This window comes from Ochotona princeps, chromosome 26, assembly GCF_030435755.1.
Source record: "Ochotona princeps isolate mOchPri1 chromosome 26, mOchPri1.hap1, whole genome shotgun sequence".
Classification (NCBI taxonomy): domain Eukaryota; kingdom Metazoa; phylum Chordata; class Mammalia; order Lagomorpha; family Ochotonidae; genus Ochotona; species Ochotona princeps.
Genome location: NC_080857.1, coordinates 29,814,522 through 29,834,982, shown reverse-complemented (window position 1 = coordinate 29,834,982; position 20,461 = coordinate 29,814,522). Strand labels below are relative to the sequence as shown.

The following is a 20,461-nucleotide window of genomic DNA, read 5'->3' as shown; positions in this document are numbered from 1 at the left end:
TTTATTATTTTGAATTGACTGTATGTTAAGCCCTCTCATAGGCATTCAGGATATACTAGTGAATAAAAAAATCCCTGCTGATATTCTTGTATAAGGGAAGCACAATGCATAAACCACTTTTATAATAATACATAAAACGTGTTTGAGCACCGTGTCTTGAGTCAAGCATCTTCCTCATTCTTGAACAAGCATCGCTTAGGCTGTTCATTTGATGTACTTGCAAAGAAATGTTGCCAAGTGCGTCAGATCTATCTCTGTCTTCTCTAAAAATTATTCCAGAATCTCAGGGAGTCAGAGCTAATGAAAACAACCAAGTCCCTAATCGTGAATGGGAGGAACCCTGCATCTCATCTTTGTCAGCTGTGATGTTTAGATGTGGTAAGTGCAACATACATGGGCCACATATGCTTGGGCATTCTGGCTTCCTGAAGGTTGGCGGCAGTTCTTCCGGGCTGACCATCAGACAACCCAAGGATTTGTAAAAACATGGCAGGCTATCTAGAGCTTGCGTCTTGAGAACAGAAGGCATCTTCATACCACAGAATAATGGAAGACTTTCAGTGTGCAAGGATACTTTGAGACATGGCTACGTCCCTGCCTCAGGCTGGGCCCACTCACGCATCAAAGCACTTGGAACCTGAATCTCCTTATTTGTCACCACTACCCACATCTCCTTCAGCCTCTTAGGTGAATTCCACGGTGCCTCCCACTTGACGATTCTACACCTCCATAGACTCCACTCCTTCCCCTTTCCCTGGTTACTGTCTCCTGTTCGTTGGAGAGTCCCCTTAGGTCTCAGTTCACTGGAGAGACACTTTTGACTCCAAGGGTCTTCAGGAACTTGTGTGGGCCTTTCTCAAGACACGATCACATTGGATCGGGGCTCTTTTATTGGTCATTTGTCCCACAGGGGAGCAGGGACTGGCACATGACCAGTGTCTCATAATGTACCTAAGTAGAAGAAAATGCATAGAAAGTGTTTGTTGAGTGAATGAGTAAATTTGAAAACCAAGAATTTAGTGCAGTGGCTTTCTTTTTTTTTATTATTACAAAGTCAGATGTACTGAGAGGAGGAGAGATAGAAAGAAAGTGGAGCTGCCAGGATTAGAACCAGCGGCCATATGGGATAAAGTCGAGGATCTTAGCCACTAGGCCACGCTGCCAAGCCCAGTGCAGTGGCTTTTTAAGACCCTTGAAGCTTTCTGAGTGAGTGTCTGAGGTAGCTTCTTTAGGGAAACTGCACGCCGGAGAGCCATCCGTTAAGTCTGCTCTTCCTACATTGTACTGATCCTGCAGCTTCGAGCAATGACTTTTTCTTTCTGGGCTCTGGATCCATTTCTGAGTTTAAGGAAGCTCTTTGCCCTGAGATACTGGCCAAAGCCTTTTGGGAACAGTGACTGGCAGCCACCAGGCTTTCACCTAATCGATAACCCAATGCCTCATGGGTATTCAAGAGAAAGGATGATAAAAGAATAGAGAGAGTGGTGAATGAGGTCAGAGAAAACAGGGTCTGGGGTGGCCCTGAGGAGACGGTGGGAAACCCAGGCACATGAGTCCCCTTCATGTTTTACAGAATGTGTCCCAGTGTGGTTTCACATCCTGGTTTGAGTCAGAGTAAGACGATGTCCAAGACAAAAAAAAGATCACAGTCTAGAAAATTCTAAATATTCTAAAAATTTTGAATTTGAAAAAAAATTATCTAAACGTAACTCAATGCACAGAGGGTCTTAGAAAAATTTAAGGAAGACACATATTGTGAATAAGTTACGCAGGGATTTCAACATGGTTTACACCAAAATAAACCTGTGTTAATCCTCTTTTTCTGTGAAGTCTTTGGCACCACACATCTAACTTTGAAAACAAAATTGTGGGCCTAGCAGCTAAAGTCCTCGCCTTGAACACGCTGCGATCCCACGTGGGCGCTGGTTCTGGTCCCAGCAGCTCCACTTCCCATCCAGCTCCCTGCTTGTGGCCTGGGAAAGCAGTTGAGGACGGCCCAAAGCCTTGGGACCCCGCACCCACGTGGGAGACCCAGAGGAGGTTCCAGGTTCCCGGCTTCGGATCGCCGCAATGCCTGTCGTTGCGCTCACTTGGGGAGTGAATCATCGGACGGAAGATCTTCCTCTCTGTCTCTCCTCTCTGTATATCTGACTTTGTAATAAAAATAAATAAATCTTTAAAAAAAAGAAAGAGAACAAAATTGTTGGGAGAACTTCAACTAGAAGACAAAAATGGCAGTGCTGAGACTGAGGGGGGAGGGGAGTAGCACCTGTGTGTCCTGGGATGGAGACAAGGCAGAGGCAGGGTGAGTTAACCAGGCAGCAGGCAGGTCCTCCCTCTGCTCCGAATCCCAGGGACTGCGAAATGACCATACTGTTCCCATCCTCAGCGTCCCCCTCCACTCAAGAGAGAAACACTTCACTAAGAAAATCTGATGGGACCTAAAGGGAGATGGGTTGTTGTTGATCGAATCAGTGAAAGTGAATCCCCATCTCCAACAGGTGTCTTAGAGGTCCCCTGAATTGCGCTTGCGCAGTGCCTGTACCTGTGCCAGAAGATGGGGGCGTGGCAGACCCGGGGCTGTCATCCTCAGGCTCCGAGACGGTGACGGTGGGCACCATGTCAGGACTCGGCTTCAGACACACATCTTGCTTCTCAGGGCCCTTCTCTGGGGGGGCGCCCTCCACTTCCGTGAGCATGATCTTGACCGGAGCGCTGAGCAGAGCCGCGTGGTGCTGCTCCTCCGAGAGGTCATCGACGTAAGGAGCAAACGTGGACTCCTCAAATAAGTGGTCCTTGAGGATCTTGCCCTGCACAGGAGCCGGTGTGTCAGGTTCGCGGGCTCCTTCCGGGCCGGCTGAGACGTCAGGGTCCTTCTCCTTAAGGCCCAAGTCCTTCTCATGCAACTCCAGGTGCGGCTGCTCCCGACCCTTTGGCTCCTCGGGCCTAGTTATGTCAATGTACTTGCAGGCCTCCGCTTTCATCTGGTCCAAGGGGTCTGCTAAGATCTTGTTCACCTCGGTGGACTCTGCCGGAGTCATCTCTATGCCAGAATCGGAACTGAGCAGGCCCCGAGGTTCTATCCCAGACGCACTAGGAGCGGCCAAGTCCTCTGGGCTCTTAGCAGTTGTGCTGTGGCCGCTGTCCTTCTGGAGAATTCCAGTGAAGTATGTGGACTCCTCCCGCGGTGGGTAACAGGGGTCAGAAATGAGAGATGTGTAACATGGTCCTTCCCTGTCTTCTAGGGTGGTGGAGCTGGGGACAGCTGGCACATCTGTAAAGAACAGCATGCAGTCATCAGTGGGCATCTGGCCCCATTCTCCTTCCTATCCCAACCACTGCCCACCCTGCCCAGGGCAGACTCCGTCCTTTCCCGTGCTGGGCTCAGGCCAATCACTGCCCTGTATCCTCCCCAAGGGGGCTCCAGGATCAGAGGTGCATGGAGGCTGCCAGGGCCTCTCTGGTGTCACTCACTGGGGATGCAGTCAAGTGGGCTAGACAATGGTTTCAATCTCTCCTGCTTCAACATATAGCTGGTGATCCAACAGCGTGTTATTAAACATACATCCTCTTTTCTGGTCGCAGTTCTAATGGCAGAAGTGAACATGTAGGCTAATTTAGGATTGCAAACGCTATGACAGGATCGGCAGGGGGTGGCTACTCTCCCAGAACTGGGAGAGGATTCAAGGGACCCCTGGACTAGCCACCTCCTCCGGGACCCCTGTTTCTGGCAATGGCACTGTCTCTCTCTGCCGGTATGTTTGGTAGGGCCAGGGGAGATGATCGTTTTCCTTTTTTCTTTTTTAAAAAGCTTTCATTACACATAACAATTGCATATATTTATGGAATGCAAACGGATGTTTTAAATAATTATATAATGCTAACTGTGGTGGTTAGCATAACCATGACCTCCAACATCTGTGGTGAGAACATTCAAAACGGTCTCTCCTAGCTACCTGCAAGTATGCAATGATGACTGTCACACGTGGGCCTTTACCTCCGCAACAGAGCACCGGAAGTTGTTCCTCCAATCAGATTGTAAATCTGCAGCCCCTGACCAACCTCTCTCATTTCCCTCTCTTCTGCTATCTTCATTCTCCCTCTTGCTTTCTGGGAGAGTGTGGGCAGGAGAGGGAAAGAGACCTTCTATTTTCTGGTTCATTCCTGAGCTATAAATGAGAGCCTGGCGTGCTAGGCTCAAGCCAGGAGCCAGGAAACCAATGCAGGTCTCTCATGCGGGTAAGCAGGGACTCTAGGATTTGGGTCACCCTGGGCTGCCTTTTGGAGTGAATGTCAGTGGGGAACTGGAGTTGAGAATAGAGCAGGACTTGAATCCAGCACTCCAATCCAGGGCGAGGGGACCTCTCCTAACACCTCAACCACTGGGCCAAACCCCTGCCCATGCCCTCATCCTGTTTTTGAAAAGATGTATTTATCTGAGACACAGGGTTACAGAGAGAGAGAAGGAGAGAAAGGGAGAGAGCTTCCATTTGCTGGATCTAAAACATCAAGCCAAAACCAGGAGCTCCTTTTGCAATGGCGCCTAAGCAGGGCCATTCCTCTGCTGCTTTTCCAGGCACGAGCTGGCTCAGAGGAAAGCAGGAGTGCCAGGCACTGCAGGTGACAGCTTATCCGACACTATGCAGGCTCCTCTCGTTGCTTTTAGAAGTCTTCAGAGAGGGGAGCTCCTGGTTTTCCGATGGCCTGTCCTCCAAGTGGGACCACTTTGATGATGCGTGTCCCTGTTGCTTCAGTTCCTCAGGTTCCACCCTTCTGCTGCTACTCTTTGCTTTGCAAAGTGATTCCCTGGGAACGGTTTCATTCCCCTAGAGACGCTAGCAGTGAAAAAGCTTTTGAGGTTGAGTCTACGACATGTTTTCAATCGGCCTTCACTCGGCGCATAGCCAGGCTAAAACACTAACAGTGAGCAGAAAAGGAAAGCTTTCATTGCTTTGCTTTGCTATACAATGCAGCCAGGAAAAAAAAAAAGAAGAAGAAGAAGGAAATTGACATTTAAAGCTTCACCACATGCTAGGCTGTGGAATTTTACCTGATTCTTACCACAGTTTTGTAAAATCCCAAACTCTGGTCTCATGTATACAGCACATCATGTAATACACACACACACACCACATGCTCACTATGTACAAGATAAAAAAAACTCTGGATACAATAAAGAACATTCCAGAGTAGGGCACCAACTCACATAAAAACAATGCAGTAGCAGCAGTAATATAATTTCAGTAGCTAACATCTGGGTGCTTGTCGAATGTTACAAGTGGTTCCACACTACAGGCCTGGAGTTGTGGTACCATGGCTTAAGTCATCCTTGTGCAACTGTCACTCCATCAGAGTGTTGGCTGTCATTCAATCCAGTCCTGGCTGCTCTGTTTCAGATTCAGCATCCTGCTAATGTGCCTGGAAAGGCATCAGATGATGGCTGGAACAATTGGTCCCTAAACCCCATGTGGATGGGGTTTCTGTATCCTGATATCAACCTGACCCAGCCCTGGCTTTTGCAGCCCTTTGGGGAGTGAACAGTGGATGGAAGATGTATGCATGCTGTCTCTTGTCTTTCTGTAACTCTACTTTTAAAAAAAATAAACCTTTTAAAAATAGATAGATTTTCATTGATATTGACTCTTTTAACTCTTAAAGCAATCTCAGTTTCAGCCTCATCTTACAGGTGAGGAAACAGAGGCACAAAGGGGTTGAATAACTTACCCAAGATGTCACAGGCACAGTGGTCCAGCCAGGGATCTAACTCCCACAGGAAGCTCAGTAGCAAAGGCAGTAATGGTAACAATGAGCCTGATTGCCAAAGCATACATAGACCACCAAAGGAAAATTATCAAACTTCAATCTATGAGTACACATATCCCTTTATATAAATTATATGTGTGTTTGTATATATATATATGTGTGTGTGTGTGTGTGTGTCTTAGGAAAAAAAATCACTTAAAGCTTCTTTATTATATGGGCTTAATCCCACACAAAAACTTCCCTGGAGGTGGGGAAATGGGTCTGTAATATTTCAGTGGAAATATCTGGTCTGGAATTCTCTACCACCATTATCTGGAGCCACTTGCAAACAGTAAGTCACAAGTTCAGCAGAAAGTAGCGAAGGATTTTTCCCATGGACATGAGTGGTCTGGAGGTGTGAGGAGTGGCAGCCAGGCTGTGTCACCGCCACTGCCATGTTTCTGTCGCTCAGTCCTTCCACTGCAGGCACCATCCTGGAGCTCCTGGCCCTTCTCACCAACTTGTTGCTCACCCTCCAGCTCTCTGTCTCCTGCTCCAAGAGTTATCCCACTCAACACAAGTGTCACTTGCTCAGCATCATGTCTCTCTGCAGAATCCTTAAACTGCACCGAGACACTGCAGATGGCCAGTCTCCGCCCTCTACACCTGCCTTCACAGCCCTTGGCCGGCTGTATGCCTTGTCTACACTGTCTTTCACCCTCCAATTCAGAGTACTCGGCAGTCCAGTCACTCTCCACACCCAATCTCTGCCCTTCAACCTCAAGACATCGAAGACAAAGAGCTCTACTTGCCACCTCCTCCCTGATGAACTTGCCGGTCACCTTCTTCCATTTGGGCTCTGTAGCACCCCTGCCACAATCTGGCTTCCTGCAAGCCACAGAAATGAACTCTGGAGCCTGGGAAGTCCAAGATCATGGTGCTTGGTGTGTGGAAAAGGCCTGCCACCCCAATGACCCAGTCCCAACCCAAAGGTACTAATCTCCATCACGACCTCACGTCCCCTCAAAGACCCCAGCTCAAAGTGCCATCAACTCAGGGGTGAGAAGTTCAACATATGGATGTTGAGGGACACAAATATCAGAGTAGACAACTGATCATACCCCGCAGGACCTGACCTCTTCATATGCTCTCCCTTATTGTCTGTCACTGAGTTTACAGTGCTCATGTGGTTTGTATGACATTCGACATGTGTATGTCCATGTTATCTTCTGTTCATCTGTCAGCTCCTGCAGTTTGAGCCTTCTGTCTGGCACATTATATTGTACACAGTAAACATCCAATTCAAAACTAATAAGCAAATGAATGGACCAATGAATTAGTGGACTTATTCTATACAGCAACACAATGGGAAGAATGAACGCCAAGTTACTAAGAGGACACTTTCATCTGTCACCTGAAAAAAATCACTCTAACAATGGAAAGGGACTGTACCTCCAAGCAGGAGCATGCTTATTCCAGCAGACACTCTGGCACCTGCGTGGGAAGAACCAGCATCTCGCGGAAAGCTGGACAAGAAGCGCCCTTCCCCACTCCCCAGGACTTGGTACTAATGAGCTGGGCTACAGTCTGACACCACATCCTTCACCTCTCCCTTCCCTGTAACGTACAGGCCTTTAAGAGTGAGGGCTTCAGGCCCAGCGCCGTGGCCTAGCGGCTAAAGTCCTCCCCTTGAAAGCCCCGGGGTCCCATATGGGCGCCGATTCTAATCCTGGCAGCTCCACTTCCCATCCAGCTCCCTGCTTGTGGCCTGGGAAAGCAGTCCAGGACAGCCCAAGGCTTTGGGACCCTGCACCCGCGTGGGAGACCCGGAAGAGGTTCCTGCTTCCCGGCATCGGATCGGCGCACACCGGCCCGTTGTGGCTCACTTGGGGAGTGAATCATCGGACAGAAGATCTTCCTCTCTGTCTCTCCTCCTCTCTGTATATCTGACTTTGTAATAAAATAAATAAATCTTAAAAAAGGAATGAGGGCTTCCAGATGCACGGAGCAGGTGAGGGCACACACGCCAGACTACTTCTGCATTATTTGAGAGACTCCAAACAGGATGAACAACCCCTGAGCCTCACATCCTATTAGCTCTGCCTTGCCAAGCAAGATCCTGGACAGATGTCTCCACCACACACTGCAAATACTGACAGCTAGAGGCAAAAGAAGAGGAGGAGGCAGGGAATTATGCACCTACGTCTCACACTTCGTTCATCTGCCACTCCTCCACCTATATGTTAGATGGTAACAGGAGAGAATCCTCAATAAAAAAATGAATAATTCAAATATTTTTAGTGTGGTCTCACCCCACTTTCTTAAACAGGATGAAATCCCCCCAAATGATTCTCAAGTTTCTAAGTTTTTTAATTTGAAAATATAAATGCACTTTCACTAGCCAGTGCCTATTCCATAAAACCCTCGTAAACAGAAAACCCTTCCAGACAGTGAATCGTGTGGGAGCAGAGCCCGGTGGGGATGGCTAGAACTGAGAGGCACAGCTGAGCCTGATGGTTCAGGAAAGTCAATTAATTCTTGTCAGAGCTTCCTGCAGAGCTGGCAGCTGTAGGAACTGAGGCAGAGAGGGCGAGCTGGCTGCCTTGGGTAGGAGCTAATACGGTTACAGTGTTAAATACAGATCCCCGTCTAGACAAGACATCATGATTAGTCAACAAAGAAAAGTCCATCTGGGGTGTGTGTGTGTGTGTGTGTGTGTGTGTGTATCTGTGTGGCTTCCAGAAGGTTCCAAAAAATAAATTTAAAGATAATAAAAGGGCCTGGTACGATAATCTAGTGGCTGAAGTCCTCGCCTTGCAAGCGCTCAGCGTCCCATAGAAGAGTTGGTTTGTGTCCTGGCTTCTCCACTTTCCATCCAGCTCCCTGCTTGTGACCTGGGAAAGCAGTGGAGGGGGACCAAATGCCTTGGGACCCTGCACCCACACGGGAGAACCGGAAGAAGTTCCTGGCTCCTGGCTTTGCATCACTTGGAGAGTGAACCAGCCAATGGAAAATCTTTCTCTCTGTCTCTACTTCTCTCTTAACTCTGATTTTCCAATAAGATAAAGTGAATAAATCTTTAAAAAAAAAAAAAAGATAATAGGGATCCAGCATGATAGCATAGCGGCTAAAGTCCTCACCTTGAACACGCTGGGATCCCATATGGGCGCCGGTTCTAATCCTGGCAGCCCTGCTTCCCATCCAGCTCCTTGCTTGTGGCCTGGGAAAGCAGTGGAGGACGGCCCAATGCATTGGGACCCTGTACCCGCATGGGAGACCTGGGAGAGCTCCTGGCTCCTGGCTTCAGATTGGCTCAGCTCCAGCTGTTGCGGCCACTTGGGGAGTGAACCATGCGATGGAAGATCTTCCTCTCTGTCTCTCCTCATCTCTGTACATCTGCCTTTCTAATAAAATAAGTTAAATATTTAAAAAAGATAATAAAAATAAAACTTTATTTTTCAACATATCCTGTACCACTCAAGGACACCTTCATCAGTGATACTAGTCATTTCATCCTTCTCTAAAGAACTCAGGGTTCTGGTCATTAAACATGTGAATGACATATTTGTTTAAGATTTAGTATTTATTTTTATTGGAAAGGCAGATATTTAGAGAGGAGGAGAGACAGAGAGGAAGATCTTCCGTCCATTGATTCATTCTCCAAGTGACCTCAACAGTGAGAGCTGATCAGAAGAGCCAGGAGCCAGGAGCCTCTTCCGGGTCTCCCACGTGGGTGCAGGGTCCCAAAGCCTTGGGCCGTCCTCGACTGCTTTCCCAGGCCACAAGCAGGGAGCTGGATGGGAAGTGGAGCTGCCGGGATTAGAACCGGCGCCCATATGGGATCCCGGGGCTTTCAAGGCAAGGACTTTAACTCCTAGGGCACCACGTGGGGCCCGAATGTCATATTTTCACATTAAATATGCCCTTTCAATATTTTTTTTTTAGTTTAGGAAACAAACTAAAAACCCTCATAAGTAGATAAATAGGCCTTTAGCATGGATGTCTAATGATGCTTACCAAAACTCACACAGTTGTCACTGTTGGAGGAGAGGAATGAGCGGGGGCATTGTGGTGGAATTCAAAATTTCAATTTGAAAATTTCTGGTGAATCCCTCCCAGCTGTTTTGCTGCTAAAGGATTGGCTAACTCTCCGAAAATACTCTGCTAAGGCTGGCACTGGGATTAAGCTATCACTTGGGATGCTGGCACCCTACATGGGAGGGCCAGCTCAAGTCCCGGCTGCCCTACCTCTGATCCAGCTCCTTGCTCAGGCACGTAGGACCATTGCAGAGGATGACCAACGTGGGGACCCCATCACCCATGCGCGAGTCCAAGATGGAGTGCATTGCATTGTCTTCTGGTTCCGATCAGCCTAGCTCTGGTCGTGGGGGACATTTGGAGAGTGAACCAGCAAACAAGAGATCTCTTTCAGTCACTCTGCCTTCCAATTCAATAAATAAATCTTAATAATGTCAAAATCAAAACATCTAGTGAGTCGCTGTGATCATTCTTTGGGCCTCCAGAGGTAACAAGTAAACTTCCTGAAGCATGCCAAGAAAACCACTCCATGATCTTTGTTTTTGATCAACTTACTTTTGCTTTCCCTGGACCCTTTCACCTCTGGGTAGCCACCTCTTTGATCTTGATTCGTTTTCAAGATTATACAGCCAAAGCTATGGTTCATCACTTGCTACAGTTCTTCTAAAGAAATGTTTTTAAGATATGGTCCTACCGGTTTAAACATACCCGTTGAAACCTCCGTACCTGTCTATAGCTAATCCGAATGCAAAAGGTTTGGCATCTATTATGTATAAAGGTTACTCTGCTTTAATTAATTATTTATTTAATTTTATTTGAAAGGCAGATAGAAAGAGAGAGTTCTCTGATGTATGGGCTTAATCCCTAAGTGCCCATCCAGCTAGGACAGGTGGAGCAGAGAATGGCAGGTGGTAGCTGGAATCCAGGAATTCAGGTGGCAGGAACCTAAGTAAGTGAGCCGTCACCACCATGTCCCACGGCTCACATTAATGGGAGACTTATATTAGGAGTGGGACTTATATTAGAAGGTGGGACTCGACCCCAGGCACTGGACATGGGACTCAGATGTCCCAATGGGCACTTGCCCTTGTGTGCTCCGTTTTAATATTTCAGCCAAAGCTTTGTAAATGGAACCAGCTGAGATGTCTCTGGTGTTGACCGCTGTCTGTGTTAATCATTAGTCTTTTTTAATTGGGGCATGAGCAAGATTAATGATCTCTTGGCAATCTGATGTGGGTAGTACACCACTGTTTATCTTTGAGAACATTTTTCTCATTAGCTGCTCAAAAAGTATCAATAATTTCACCATTTTTTCACCCATGATTTAAATTTAATGTTGGTTTAGCTTCAATTTTAGCAGAATTTATATCTGATGGCTTGTCTTTCTTAGTGCCCAAAATTACATCCTGTTCAGACCTGTTAAGTGAGTACAAGTTAATTTTGTTGTCCCACCCCCAAAAAATTAAAATTCAGGCACAGTTTTTATCATAATTTTGTAGTTTTTTTAAATAATTAAGATCCATGCATATGGACAGACTTCAAAAAGTTTATGGAAAATACTTACAAGGATAGCATATATTTCAAAATCTTTTGTACCAAAATAAACTTATCTTTTAATCCCATTTTCCATAAACTTAAAAATATTTAGTTGTTCATCTGACAGGCAGAAAGAAGTGAAGAGAGGCAAAGACCTTCATTTGTTGGTTCACTTCCCAAGCGGCCACAACAGCCAGGGGCTTGTCCAAGCTGAACCCAGGAACTAGAAACTTCTTCAGGCTTTCCCAAGGAGTGACAGCGGTCCAGGCTCCTGGGTTATCATCCGCTGCCTCCAACATTCATGAGCAAGGAGCAGGGTTTGACTTGCAGCAGCCAGGACTCAGTCTAGCACCCCAGTGGGGGAGCCACTATCACCAGCAGCCACTTGGCCCACTGTGACGCAACACTCTCCCTTTTCCACGGACTCTCTGAAGTTCTCACGTAATCAAAACGGAAGGACCCATAGGTGAGTAGTTCCAGTCAAAAGCTAGCTAGAAGAAAAATAAGTGAGCTGGAACTTTTGCCATTAAGACACAAGATGCGCTGATAAATTCAGACCTTGTACCTACTGGTGACACAGATCAGAAATACTAACCATGTGGCAATTTCAAAATTTCTATAAAGGTAGGTGTTTTATTGTTTGACTCCTCTGGCGATACTAAGGAGTGGGATGAGAAAGAAGACTTACTAACGATGCTTCTACTTTTCTAATGCAAACTTCAATCACCAAGTCCTAATTTTTTTAGTGCTGACTCATGCTCCCAGAATGCACTTCACTCCTGAGATCCTCTAGCTTGGGCAGTCTTCATTCAGGCTCACCACTGACCACCAACGATGAGACTCCGGGCAAGGCAGCCTCTTAGAGTCTCCACTTAACTCCTCTTTAGCGTGGGAGTAGTAAGAGTTCCCACTGTGTCAAGCTGTTACAAGGATTAAATGAAACAATACTTTGGCACATAGTACCCACTCAATAAATGACAGCTACTGATTTTATTCTGCCTACTGTGCAAGAAGGACAACAGTCATTCGCAACGCATTCCCATCTGCCCATTAGTTTGCTCTTTTTATTTCTAGCAACCTGCAATTTAGGGAAGTTTGGATCACAAGAACTTCTGAAGAGACGATCTAGGCTTGTGTGACTCTGGGTCTGCTTTAGACACTCAGGTCCCAGGAACCCAAGGTCAGGCTTTCCGCACAGCTTCATGACAAAGTTGTTGCTCATGAAGCACTTTCTAGTGGTGCAACTGTCGTAGATCTAGTCATGAATGTGATGATGACCGATGAACACTAAAACTGAAATTGACCAAGAAATAGACAGGAAAGGAATCGGGGTGGGGGCAAGTTCCCAGGGACAAACCTGCGCATTGTAGAGGAACCCATTCTGATTCACTAAGGCAGATGTAGAAGCCCTGCAGTGTAAGCCAACACATCTGTCTGTCCTCAACAAAGAGCCTCTATTGCTCTGAAACCAGAATGGAGAGGGCTGGAAAAAGAACGATTATCCTGAAAGATTGTCTGAAGACAGAGGTAGAAATCCTCGAATAGAGGAACATCTGGATCATTCCTTCTCTGGAATTCAAAACTATAAACACCGATTATTTGAATGGAGCCAGTATGAATATCAATAGTAAGAGGGACATTAGTCCTGTCACACGGAAAAATTACAAATAAGGACACAATCAGAAAAGGACGGTGACGCAATGACAATAGCGAGGCACGCATTCAAACTCAGGAATGAGAGGTCAGAACGCAGAACCCTCAGTGAGGCTAAATTTACCACTGCCAGGCTCTTGTCCTTGGGCTGCCCAGGTGATGAACGGCAGCAACTCACACAGAGGGTAGATGGCAAGAAATTTTCTCAGCAGACTCTCGCTCAGCCTTTCTGAGTGGGAAGAAATCAGTAAGCCCGGTGCACGGAGGCTGTGCCACATGACACCAGAGCCGTGCATGAGAGATGGACACGCCAGGCAGGCTTGGGGAAGCTCTACGTCATGTGAAGACAGTCTCCTTCTGAAATGAAGTGTCCTGCAACTTCACATGACAAATGGGATTTTTTTTTAAATGAGCTCTCGATTCTCCAGCAAGAGTCTAAGCTGAAGCCAATGACATGCTTGGGATTTTCAGAATATGAAAAGCCAGGTTTTCATCCCCCAGCTCGCTGCCTTATTTAAAGCTTGCCTGCCAAAATAGTAAGAGTCAGCTCTGGGAACTGCAGAATGAATGTTTAATAAAAAAGAAAAAATGAGTCAGCAACTTAGTTTTGCTTTTCCTAGGAAGAGCCAGGGTTTGCCTTGCCTAGGGAGTTTACATTTCAGTGAAAAATGTTGTTAGAGGGGGGGAAAAAAAAATCCTTTGCCTCCGAGACAGAGTGTGAGGCTGAGAATTTGCAGCAATGCCTTGGAAAGCAGAGGCTGTGGAGGAGACGGAATGAGGGTAGCTCGGAGCAGCATGGAAGGCAGAGACTCTAAAGGCGGATATGTGAGTCTGGGAACTGCTCAAGAGACGATGCTTCCTCGGGGAGGGGTTTACTTAGAACATAGGAAAAAGAAAATAAAAACATAATTCTGCATGGATGGCCCATTGCGTTTGTCTAAACAAGCAAAAGCATGATTGACACGGGATTCATACATTATAAAAGCTACTCTTTCCCAGGTTACAGAGAAAGCGCTAACTTACCTCCACCAGGCAAAGGGGTATTTTGGGAGCAAAAATCAAAGACGGCATCTACCGTTTGTTGACTGACTTTTGGTTTCTGGTTTCAAAAGAAAAAAAAGAACTGTTTCTGGGTCACATTTCCTCAATGCTAAGCATACCTTACATAGCTGCAAAAATATTTATCTCTGTATCTATATCATATCTATATATCTATATCTACCCATAAATGTATTTGTTTTTTTTTTAAAGATTTATTCATTTTATTACAGCCAGATATACACAGAGGAGAGACAGAGAGGAAGATCTTCCGTCCGATGATTCACTCCCCAAGTGAGCCGCAACGGGCCGATGCGCGCCGATCCGAAGCAGGGAACCTGGAACCTCTTCCGGGTCTCCCACGCAGATGCAGGGTCCCAATGCATTGGGCCGTCCTCGACTGCTTTCCCAGGCCACAAGCAGGGAGCTGGATGGGAAGTGGAGCTGCCGGGATAAGAACCGGCGCCCATATGGGATCCCGGGGCTTTCAAGGCGAGGACTCTAGCCGCTAGGCCACGCCGCCGGGCCCCATAAATGTATTTGTGTCATAACACTTCTTTGGTTCCCTCTCCGAATTATAGAGCAAATTCCTATGATTCAATTTTAATAGATACTTTACTTCAGCAGTTTTAGGCTCATACCTGAGAAAGTTCAGAGACTTCGTGAAGTCCGCACCTTGTACATGTTGATACGCTCCGACCTTTTGTGCTCCCCCCACCAATAAAGTGAATGCCGAAATCCCAACCACCATGGTGACAGTACAAGCGGGTGATGGGCCCTTGGCGGGGAGGCCATCCGATCAGGAAGGAGGGAGGTTTCTACAAAAGCGATTTCAAGGGAGTTCGCTCACCCTGCTGCCATGCGAGAGGCAGAAAACGGTGCCAGCTATGAGCCAGCAATGAGGCCCTCCCTCATCACACGCCAGACCAGCCAGGGCCTTGATCCAGGGCTGGTCATTCTGTAGAAGTGTGAGACAGAGTGGCATGGCAGGTTCTTAGGCAAAGCTAGCTGGCTCTGAGCCGGGACTCACATCACAGCAATGAGGCTCGAAACGCAGGAGAACTATAGCAACCTAACCCAACAGTTATCAATAGCTATTTCTTCACTGTTGCTGAAGGACTTGTACTCTGGCAATGCTGTAAGGGAACACAATGTGTGTGGTGGGGGAGGGTAATTGGGGAGGATGGAAAGGGAAATCCCTGAGCCTATGGAACTATATAGTGAAAAATAAAAATTAAAAAAAAAAAAAGAAAATTCCAGGTAAAACATCTGACTGTTAATTACCTTGTACAGTCTACTATAGGGGGGAAAAAGTAAGCATTAAAAGTCTTTGATCCCAGAAGAGTAATGTAAACAAATAAATAGTGAAATTGCCAAAAAAAAAAAAAAGTTTGATCATTGTGTTGAGGAAGTAAGTACAAGACTCGGGTTTTGGGCCCGGCACGGTAGCCTAGTGGCTAAAGTCCTCGCGTTGCAGGCGCCGGGATCCCATATGGTCGCCGGTTTGTATCCCAGCAGTCCTGCTTCCCATCCAGCTCCCTGCTTGTGGCCTGGGAAAGCAGTCAAGGACGGCCCAAAGCTGTCCTGTACCTGCGACCCTATGCCTGTGTGGGAGACCTGCAAGAGTCTCCTGGCTCCTGGCTTCTGATTGGCTCAGCTCCAACCACTGCGGTCACTTAGGAAGTGAATCAGCAGGCGGAAGATCTGTTTCTCTGTCTCTCCTCCTCCTCTCTCTGTATATCTGCCTTTCCAAATAATAATACTAACAAATCTTTTTTTTAAAAGACTCATCTTGGGCCCGGCGGCGTGGCCTAGCGGCTAAAAGTCCTCACCTTGAATGCTCCGGGATCCCATATGGGCGCCGGTTCTAATCCCGGCAGCTCCACTTCCCATCCAGCTCCCTGCTTGTGGCCTGGGAAAGCAGTCGAGGACGGCCCAATGCATTGGGACCCTGCACCTGCGTGGGAGACCTGGAAGAGGTTCCAGGTTCCCGGCATCGGATCGGCGCGCACCGGCCCATTGCGGCTCACTTGGGGAGTGAATCATCGGACAGAAGATCTTCCTCTCTGTCTCTCCTCCTCTGTGTATATCTGGCTGTAATAAAATGAATAAATCTTTAAAAAAAAAACCAATAAAATAAAAATAAAACAAAAGAAACACCTCATCTTTAAAAAAAAAAAAGACTCATCTTTTTCAGCAAGTGAATCCAGGTGAATTTCAAGGATTTATATGCGGAACACCTTTTTGAGATATCTGTACACAGATCATTTGGAAATGTCACGATCAGTAGCTACCATTTTACCTACAAATCCTACATGCTTCATCCATTAAGTTTTCAAAATCAAACATTTCTGCTAGTCATAGGATATCTGAAATTTGATTTTTTGTTGTTTTTTTAAAAAGGTGTATCATATTTCTCTAAAAGGCAGAGGAGCATCAAGACAAGAGAGCCTAAGGGCCATCTTCCATCTACTGGTTCCTACTGCAAATGGCTGCCAGGCTCCAGCCCTGGCCAACACGAGCATTTGGGAAATGAACCCGAAGTTTACTCTGTGTCTGAAAAGTATAGACAATGAGATCAGACATTATTTTATATTGTGTATATATTTTATTTTATTAAAAGATTTATTTATTTTATTACAGCCAGATATACAGAGAGGAGGAGAGACAGAGAGGAAGATCTTCCATCCGATGTTTCACTCCCCAAGTGAGCCGCAACGGGCCGATGCTGCGCCGATCCGATGCCGGGAACCTAGAACCTCCTCTGGGTCTCCCACACGGGTGCAGTGTCCCAATGCATTGGGCCGTCCTCGACTGCTTTCCCAGGCCACAAGCAGGGAGCTGGATGGGAAGTGGAGCTGCCGGGATTAGAACCGGAGCCCATATGGGATCCCGGGGCTTTCAAGGCGAGGATTTTAGCCACTAGGCCACGCCGCCGGCCCTGTGTATATATTTTAAAGACAGCACAACACACAAACACAAAAAGGTGATGGGAAGCAAGGCTTTAATGATTGCTCTTTGGCATAGCAATGACCTCAGTGGCTGATGGGGCCAATCCAATAATAATTTCCTACAGTGGTACCAATCAGGTTAGGGAATCAGGGCAATGAACTTGTGAGGTTTTAATGTTGCAGACACTATACTTTTTTTTTTCTAAATAGAAGTGCACTGATCAAAAACCCATATCCCTATCCCCAAACCTGAGAAATAACAGATACTGTAGGGGCAGTCACAGATATTTTCTGTTCTGTATGCATGGGACCATTATCTTCAAATTTTACTTTCTTGTCCTTTCCACTATACAATGGTCATTCTTCCATTTAGGTGTATTGAGACTTATCTTCTGCATTTACATGTTAGTACTCTATCAAATGCAAGTCCACCGGTTTATTTAAGCATTCCCCCGTTGCTTGGCAATTATATTGTCACTGGTACTTCTGCTATTATAAACAATACTGCAACAGACATCCTTGTAGCACGTGAATTTTTGGTAAGACAACTGAGACTCAGGGACGTAAATATTTTAAAATGCTTTCGCGTTTCCCTACGCAGTATTTTTAAAAGCCCTAGTAAAATGTTCCTTGTATCAAATCTGCATGCAAGCTGGAAGAATTCGGTGAAAACATAGCAAAGCAGGATTGCACAATAAAAACAGCTAAGCTTTAACAATGCAGGAACAAAGAGAGAGTAGGTTGACAAAAAGCTCCAAGAAAGCAGTGAACTTCTCCCGGGACTTGGGTTTAGGTATAGCCTGCAGCTCCAGGCTGCACGGTCAGGCCAGCTCTCAGACACTGGACAATACAGGCTGAAAAGAAAGTCCTTTCAGAAAAACAGGTGACAATGCTTAATTTTGAAAGATGCAGAGGCTCTATATAGCCTAAAGAATAGGTAACATGTTTCCAAAGACGGTGGGGTGGTATTTTGAAATTTAGCCAGGTCAATCCACTTATCGGAATTCTTTTATGTTCCACCTAAACTCTGAACATCTTGGCACTGTCATCTTTACTGGGAGCTCTCAATGGATCCGACATGTTTGAGGACACCACAGGCATACTCAACAAGCTAGTGTATGAACAGTTAAAGCAATCTGCGTAAAACCACGAATAAATAAAACCTTACAGAGAGTACCACATTTCTTTTGTAAGATTTCAACAGAAGCCAACACTAAATGTGTTTTGGAAAGCAACCGACAACCAACTTCTATGTCAATAATTCAATTTGAGGATTAAACTCTCACGGTTTGTAAAAGCTCCAAAAAAATAATCCACAAGGCATTAACTTCTACCTCTGGTGTCTGAAGTCCTCTAATCCTGACTCCTAAAGATTGTGGCTTGTTCTGGCTAAGCCGTGAATGCACAAATTGGACCACACACAAACACGTCAGCTCTGGTTACACTTTTTTTTCTTTAATTTGGTTAGCAATTGTCTGACATGTACAGTGTTACGCAACCCAAAGTGATTTTCAGAATAAATGCTCCTTAAGTGTCCAGGGTCCAGGTATATCTTTTGATTGCACTGTTTCTTTCCCAAGTTCATGTCTAGCATTTAACACATTATTTTTATGTTCTGGAGGCTGCTAAGGCACATGATCCTTACAAGGGTGCTTGAGAAAGTTCATAGTGTTGTGGCACAACAGCTAAGCTGCTACTGGCAACTCTGGGAACCATACCAGAGTTCCAGAGTTGGCCCCTCTTCTTCCAATCCAGATTCCTGTTAAAACATGTTCCTGGGATGGCAACAGATAATGGCCAAAGTACCTAGACTCCTGTCACCTGTGGGGGAGACTAAGAGGGAGCTCCTGGCTCCTGGCTTCAGTCTGGCCCCATCATGGCTGTTGTGTGGATCAAAGTTCTCTGTCTCCCTGGCTGCCCTCCAAATAAATGAATCTTTTCAAAAGTTCTTAGAAAATAAAAATGATTTAGGTGAAAATGATTTTTTAAATCAAAGCCTACTTTAGTCATAACTCCCCTGCCACTCTCTATCTTCATTTAATTGACAGACACCCTGACAGTGAAGTCCCACCTGCTGGTTCACTCCCCCAAAGGCCCACATGGCGGCAGCTGGGCTGGGGCTGAAGCTGGGAGCTTGGAACTCGGTTCAGTTCCCCCACATGAAGGGCAGGAACTGAAGCCCTGGGGCTGTTATTGCATTGGCATAAAGTTGGAGGCAGGAGCTGGGTTAAATAAAAACAGGTATTCCCATACAGAATGCAGGCATCTTAACCGCTAACCCACATGGCTGACCACAAAACACACATTTTCCATGAACTATTTCCACTCATACCTCCGGACGCAGAGCTAAAAAAGCTGAACTTGAACGGACCACTCTATTTTTGTACCTCTTTATAACAGACTTGAATCAACATAACAGGCAAAAAGAATTAATTGACGATTATGCTAAGTGTTCTCCAGGGAAACCAATGGATAAAAAGGAATAATAGATCATTAGTGCTGGGGCTGGCTTACTTCAGCTGAGGCGCTCCGTGGAGTGACATCTGAGACGGGAAGGGTAAGAGGCAATGTGCCACTGTTGTAATTTCCCTGTGGCACATTCCTTAACGGTTCATTCCTTCTCCTCTGATTTGACTGCTTTGTTCTCCCCACTGCTGTGGGCCAGGCTACAAACACTGTGTAGCTGTATAAAAGCCCTGGGCTAGGCTGATTGCTGGCATACCTGATCTTACCGAATGTGTCCCAGCTGATGTCTTCATGTGAAAACCTTCCTACATCAGTTTAACCATCCAGTAACAAATTTCATTGACTCATTACCTACTTTGCATTATAGACACACTAGACTGGTAGATCATTGGGGGCAAGAATAATCTTATTTTCTCTGTATCCCTCACACAGTACTTAAGACTCAACAATAGTTCAATACATTTTTATTGCTGAATAGGTGCATTTAAAAATGATTACTAAATGTTTGGGAAAAAAAAGTCCCCCATAAATGACCATGCTGCTACACATTTCTCTTTAAAAACACAAAGGCTAGACCTCATAGCCACTGTTTCTTTACGGCAGCTGTTCCAAGCCTATAGGTTTTAGACCTCTCTCCACCACCCTTCTGCTGGCCAGAGGACCGGAAGTACCTGAAATGGAGACTTCCCTTTAATGCCAGCCACATCACAGATCTTTGATCTGGTCTGTCGGTGTCACGGGCCCGGATTGTGTTTGGATGGCTAAACAACCCCTGCTCCTTCACTCTCCATTCTAATTCCTACCCTACTCGCGGCTGAGGGTTAGAAACAGGGGAGCCTTGACTGTGGGTCTTGAGTATGGTCATTACCAGGTTAACATGATAAGTTTTCTTTCATTTAATTCCATTATCTCACTAACAACAACAACAAAAAAAGTATACTCGTTGGGGCCAGCACTGTGGCTTAGCACGTAAAGCTGCTTGCCTGTGGTACCAGTATCTTGTGTGGACGTTGGTTCAAGTCCTGGCTGTTCCACTT

At 46.1% G+C, this 20,461-nt stretch overlaps 1 protein-coding gene across 2 annotated transcripts in view; it reads right to left on the bottom strand.

Moving 5' to 3' along the window:
• RTN1 (reticulon 1) overlaps positions 1 to 20,461 on the bottom strand; it is a 187,830-nt gene that overhangs the window by 79,988 nt on the left and 87,381 nt on the right. For both annotated transcript variants that reach the window (XM_058655541.1, XM_058655540.1), the window contains exon 2: positions 2,546 to 3,274. In XM_058655541.1, the coding sequence (XP_058511524.1) occupies positions 2,546 to 3,274 (729 nt within the window). The remainder of the gene's footprint in view (positions 1 to 2,545; positions 3,275 to 20,461) is intronic.